We start from the raw sequence: 5,491 nt of genomic DNA on the forward strand, positions 1-5,491 counted from the left end.
GCTGCTTCACAGCTCCAGGGCCCTGGGTTCGAATCCCGGCTCAGGTCGCTGTCTGTGTGGAGTTTGCACATTCTCCCTGTGTCTGCGTGGGTTTCCTCCGAGTGCTCCGGTTTCCTCCCACAGTCCAAAGATGTGCAGGCTAGGTTGATTGGCCATTCTAAATTGCCCCTTAATGTCCCAGGATGCATAGGTTAGAGGGGTTAGTGGGTAAATGCGTAGGGATATGTGGATAGGGCCTGGGTGGGATTGTGGTTGGTGCAGACTCGATGGGCCAAATGGCCTCTTTCTGCACTGTAGGATTCTATGATTCTCTATATTTAGCAGGAGCCTGCAGGCTCACGAAACAGTGTTAACTGTCAGTGTGCTGCTGTACTGCTCTGTATTTAACAGGAGCCTGCAGGCTGATGAGACAGTGTTACACTGTCAGTGTGTTCCTCTGCTGCTCTGTATTTAACAGGAACATGAGGCTGATGAGACTCTTTTACGGTCAGTGTGCTCCTGTACTGTGGAGCCTTTGCTATTATGAAATGTGGGTGAAAAGTAATGAGCCTCACATCCTTACTCATGTTGCTGTGATTGTGCAGAAAGGGGATGTATAAAGAGCTGGTCTTTGTGTGGAGATATGAACCAAGGAAATGGTATGTGTTTGCGATAGTGACACAACCTGTGCTCACACTCAGAACAATGCACAGATATCATTCTGGTTACGGTTTGAACAGGGTCAGATCACAACTGTAGTGAGCAATTTAAATATAAACATCTCCAGTGTAGCTGCAGCTTGTTAGATCAGAGCTGAGGAGGAGAGAGTTCTGAATCCACTGTATTATCTCTGTTCTCCAGACTGGGTAACTTTTTAAATCGAATGATATTTCATTCAAGAAACAGGATCACAGCCAAAAGGCTGAATTGCTGTATAATTTGCAACAAAAAATCATAAAATTCAGGTACAGACTAAATAATCATGTTAAACACATGGAAACTGTGATAATCCAGTGATAATAACAATTAACAAATTCATCAGGTAACAGGAAAGTGGTAGACAGGATATTAAAGAAGGAATATTGAATTATGTTAAAATTACAGACCAATACACCGTTAGAGGTTCGGAGATACATATAAATTTCATATAAAAGGCAGGCAGTGGCATAGTGATATTGTCGCTGGACTAGTAATCAAGAGTCCCAGGTAATACTTTGGGGACCAGGGTTCGAATCTCACCACGGCAGGTGGTGAAATCTGAATCCAATAAAAATCTGGAGTTAAAAGTCTAATGACCATGAAACTGTTGTCGATTATGGTAAAAAAAACCCCATCTGGTTCACGAATGTGTTTAGGGAAGGAAATGTACTGTCCTTACCTGGTCTGGCACATCTTTGGCCTAGCAGACCACTCAGTTCAAGGGTAATTAGGGTGGGTAATAAATGCTGGCCAAGCCAGTGACATCCACATTCCATGAATGAATTTTTAAAAAAGTACTTCACTGAGTACTGGAACCATGTGAGGAATTACTCTGTCTGTATTATTGCAGTGCTGTTAATAAAGTCAATAAAAGACAATCTGTTGTTGGGAGCTTGATTATCTGGTGTCTGAAACCACAAGGCTCAATATTTAGAGTCAACAAGATGAACAAGGAAACACATCAGAGCCCAATACTCCAGCTGGATATTCACAGAAGAAAGTCTGTTATCTAATACGTTGAGTGGAGCGAACAGAGAAAGATCCCAACGGTAAAGAACCCTCAAATTATTTATAAATAGGTTCCTAATGTTGACATTTCAACAGTCAATTTCCATTACATTGAAGTCAATGGAAGGTGAGAGATGGTTAAAGGTTCCAGATAGAAATGTAACTTGATGTTATTATTACCTTACATTGGTAGATTCAGGAATGTCACACAAACATTTTCAATCTTCGTACTATTTTCAGACTGTAAAGTTAAACCTGCCGTTTCACTCTCAGTCAGGAACAGATCCCAGTTTTACACCAATCTCTGATTTGACAGCACGTTTCCAGCATTCACCGTTGTTCTTCCTGACTCTGAACACAGTTGTAAAGGAGCTTCTGTTCCATATCTAGGAACTCTGAACCATGGAAGAGAGTGACTTTCTGACACATCTCAAGATTAACCCACACATTTAGTCTTCAATATGATTAACAGCAGCAATAAAAGCAGAATCTAATTCTTGCAGTCATTTGTGAACTCGCTGGTGTGTCACAAGGTGTGATGACTGATTGAATCCCTTCCCACACACAGAGCAGGTGAACGGTTTCTCCCCGGTGTGAACTCGCTGGTGCCTCAGCAGATGGGATGACTGAGTGAATCTCTTCCCACAGTCAGAGCAGGTGAATGGTCTCTCCCCAGTGTGAACTTGCTGGTGTTTCAGGAGTTGCGATGACTGAGAGAATCTTTTCCCACATACGGAGCAGGTGAATGGTCTCTCTCCAGTATGAACTCGCTGGTGCACCAGTAGATCTGATGACTGAATGAATCCCTTAGCACACACGGAGCAGGTGAACGGCCTCTCCCCAGTGTGAATTCGCTGGTGCAACAGAAGCTGATATGAGTGAGTGAATCCCTTCCCACACTCACAGCAGATGAATGGTCTGTTCCCAGTGTGAACCTGCTGGTGTGTCACAAGGTGGGATGACTGAGTGAATCCCTTTCCACACTCAGAGCAGATGAACGGCCTCTCCCCAGTGTGAACTCTCTGGTGTATCCGAAGGTGGTGGGGTTGAGTGAATCCCTTTCCACACACACAGCAGGTGAATGGCCTCACCCCAGTGTGACTTCGCTGGTGTATTAGCAACTGAGATGACTGAACAAATCTCTTCCCACACTCGGAGCAGATGAACAGTCTCTCCCCAGTGTGAAGTCGTTGGTGTATTTGCAGATATTTTTTGCTTTTAAAGCTCTTCTCACAGTCAGAACATTTAAAAAGTCGTTGATCACTGTGTACATGTTGATGCTCAGTGAGCTGGGTGAATCCGTTCCCCCGCACAGGCCTGGTGAATGTGCTCCCCTCGGTGTGAACTTGCTCATGCGCCAGCAGGTCACATGAGTCAGCAAATTCTTTCCCACACATGGAGCATCTAAACGGCCTCTCCCCGGTATGAACTTGTCGGTGTGTCGACAGAGTGGATAACTGAGTAAATCCATCTCCACACGTGGAGAGGGTGAACGGTCTCTCCCCAGTCTGACTGCATTGATCGTTTCCCAGTTCAAATGGGAAAATTAATCCCATCCCACAATCACCATGTGTCCATGATTTCTCCATGGTTCCGTTATTCTTGTGTCTCTCCAGGTTGGATGACCATTTGAAGCCTCACACAGAACACGTGTACATTTTCTCCCCACTGTGAATGGTGTGATGTTTTTTCAGGCTGTGTAACTGGTTGAAGCTCTTTCCACAGTCAGTTTACTGGAACACTCTCACTCTGGTGTGTGTGTGTGTCTCGGTGCTTTTCCAGTCACACTGATGTTTGAAATCTTTTCCCACTGACAGAACAGACAAACATTTCTCCTTCCACCTTCAGAGGTCGATGCTATTCAGTTCCTGATGAATCGAGTGATTCGGTCAGATTTTGACATGATGTTTGTTCTGACTTTCCCATCTGGAAGTCCTCTCCCTCTAACTCCCTGGAAAAAGAGTTTTACAGAAGTTATCAGTGTAAATATATGATAGAAATTCAGAACAGACAATTCTAGTTTCTGTGGGACATTTCCCCCAGATCTATAACTCTGTGTCCCACACACTCCTCTCCCTCTCTGCCCATTGCTCCAGATTCAGTCTCCAGTCTCCTCCTGATTCTTTTCTCCTCTCCAGATTCTCTCTCCCCTTGTCCTTAAACTGGTGACTGAGGCTGTGGATCAATCCCACTCCGTCACTCTCATTCTCACATATAATGCAGCTCACAACAACAAATCATATTTGATGATTTTATGACTGATTTGAAACATGCGGAAATATTCACCTTTTCCCAGTTGGGTCTTTGGTTGAAGTTGCTGCTGGGGTGAAGGCGGAAGCGGCAGGTTGAGATTCCGGAACAATGTGAGGGGGCGGGGCTGGAGGACCGAGCAGGAGCAGCTGGTCCTCCAACCAATCGGAGTGAATGAGGGGCGGGGCTGGAGGATTGAGCGGGAGCCGCTGGTCCTCCACCCAATCGGAGTGAATGAGGGGCGGGGCTTGAGGACCGAGCGGGAGCGGTTGGTCCTCCAACCAATCGGAGTGAATGAGGGGCGGGTCCAGGCTGGGAGTGGAGCATGCGCAAAGATGATAAGGGAACGCACTGCGCAGGTGTAATGAGCACAGTAACAAGTCACAACACCAGGTGAAAGTCCAACAGGTTTATTTGGAATCAGGAGCTTTCGGAGCGCCGCCCCTTCATCAGGTGACTCACCCAGTCCAACACCGGCATCTCCACATCAGGTGGTGTGGGTGAGCGCTCTGAGCATGCTCAGTGTCAGTCATGGTGTTGGGGAGGGTTCGGGAGGAGATTGTGAGCACAGGGTGGGAATGGAAACCACGGCTGCACTGGAAACATTTGCCAGCAAATAAACCTGTTGGACTTTAACCTGGTGTTGTTAAAACACTTACTGGAAACAGCACCAACTTCTGGCCCAGGCCACAGCTTTACCGCAGGGACAGCGCTGAAGCCGGCGGCTGGACATTGGTGAGGATTTGGAAACACTTTGTGGATCCGCAGACCCTTCAGAATCATTGTCAGCTCCCTGGTTTGCAGCTGCGGGGCTTCTCCCTCCCTCCCTCCCGGGAACAGGCCCAGGTTAACGGCCCCATCCTGGCTCAGCCACTGGAGGATGGTTCACATCAGAGGATGGGGGAGGGGGACAATAAATAAGAGGTTACACTTTGGCCTCAAATCAATGAGGACTCTGATCTCTGGGAAGGAAGGAAACCCTGGGAGGTGGGCGGGGAGGATTCACAAACACCCGCTGGAGGCCCCAACACCCCCAATAAGACCCATTGGTTTTATTGTCAGTCTGCAGACAGGAGCTGGAGAACTGAACCCAGACAGAGGAGAGGGAGGGAGAACACTGGGAGTGAAGGAAAGAGAATTGTCTGTTCAGTGTTTCGAGTGTGGACTGACACTGATAGATGTTTGAAAACTGCTTTTACAGAAGCAGTTTTTGGGAAGTTGACGAATTACACACAGAAAACCCCACCCCAAGAGAAATGTTTGTCTCTCTGTGATTTCTATTCTGCATTGACTGTGATGTTTTTTGTAAACAGAGATTACAGCTTTCAGGAAAGATTAAATGGATTGAAGTTTTTTCCTGTAGAGCAGTGACCTGATAAAAGTCTTTAAAGTTATTAGTGGCTTGGACAGGGGAAATGTGGGGAGAATGTTTCCACTCGTGACAGAGTCTAAAAGAAGGAACGATCAATAAACAAAAAGTCATAAATAGCAGATAGTTACTAATAAATCCAAGAAGCAATAAGGACAAATTTCTTCACTCACAGGTTTAGAATCA

The 5,491-nt window shown here is 46.1% G+C and overlaps 1 protein-coding gene across 1 annotated transcript; it reads right to left on the reverse strand.

Annotated features, from left to right (window-relative positions):
* Positions 1–886: 886 nt before the first annotated feature.
* Positions 887–4,017, reverse strand: LOC144490723 (uncharacterized). The gene is made up of 2 exons (XM_078208431.1): positions 3,973–4,017; positions 887–3,637 (listed from the first exon to the last, which is right to left on the reverse strand). The coding sequence occupies exon 2, from the start codon at positions 3,273–3,275 to the stop codon at positions 2,190–2,192; it is 1,086 nt and encodes a 361-aa protein (XP_078064557.1). The 5' UTR covers positions 3,276–3,637; positions 3,973–4,017; the 3' UTR covers positions 887–2,189.
* Between the last annotated feature and the right edge of the window lie 1,474 nt (positions 4,018–5,491).

Source organism: Mustelus asterias, unplaced genomic scaffold (genome assembly GCF_964213995.1).
Source record: "Mustelus asterias unplaced genomic scaffold, sMusAst1.hap1.1 HAP1_SCAFFOLD_3682, whole genome shotgun sequence".
NCBI lineage: Eukaryota > Metazoa > Chordata > Chondrichthyes > Carcharhiniformes > Triakidae > Mustelus > Mustelus asterias.

What these genes read in the sequence shown, in the direction of transcription:
- LOC144490723 (XM_078208431.1), bottom strand. Translation starts at nt 3,275, where the DNA reads ATGGAGAAATCATGGACACATGGTGATTGTGGGATGGGATTAATTTTC.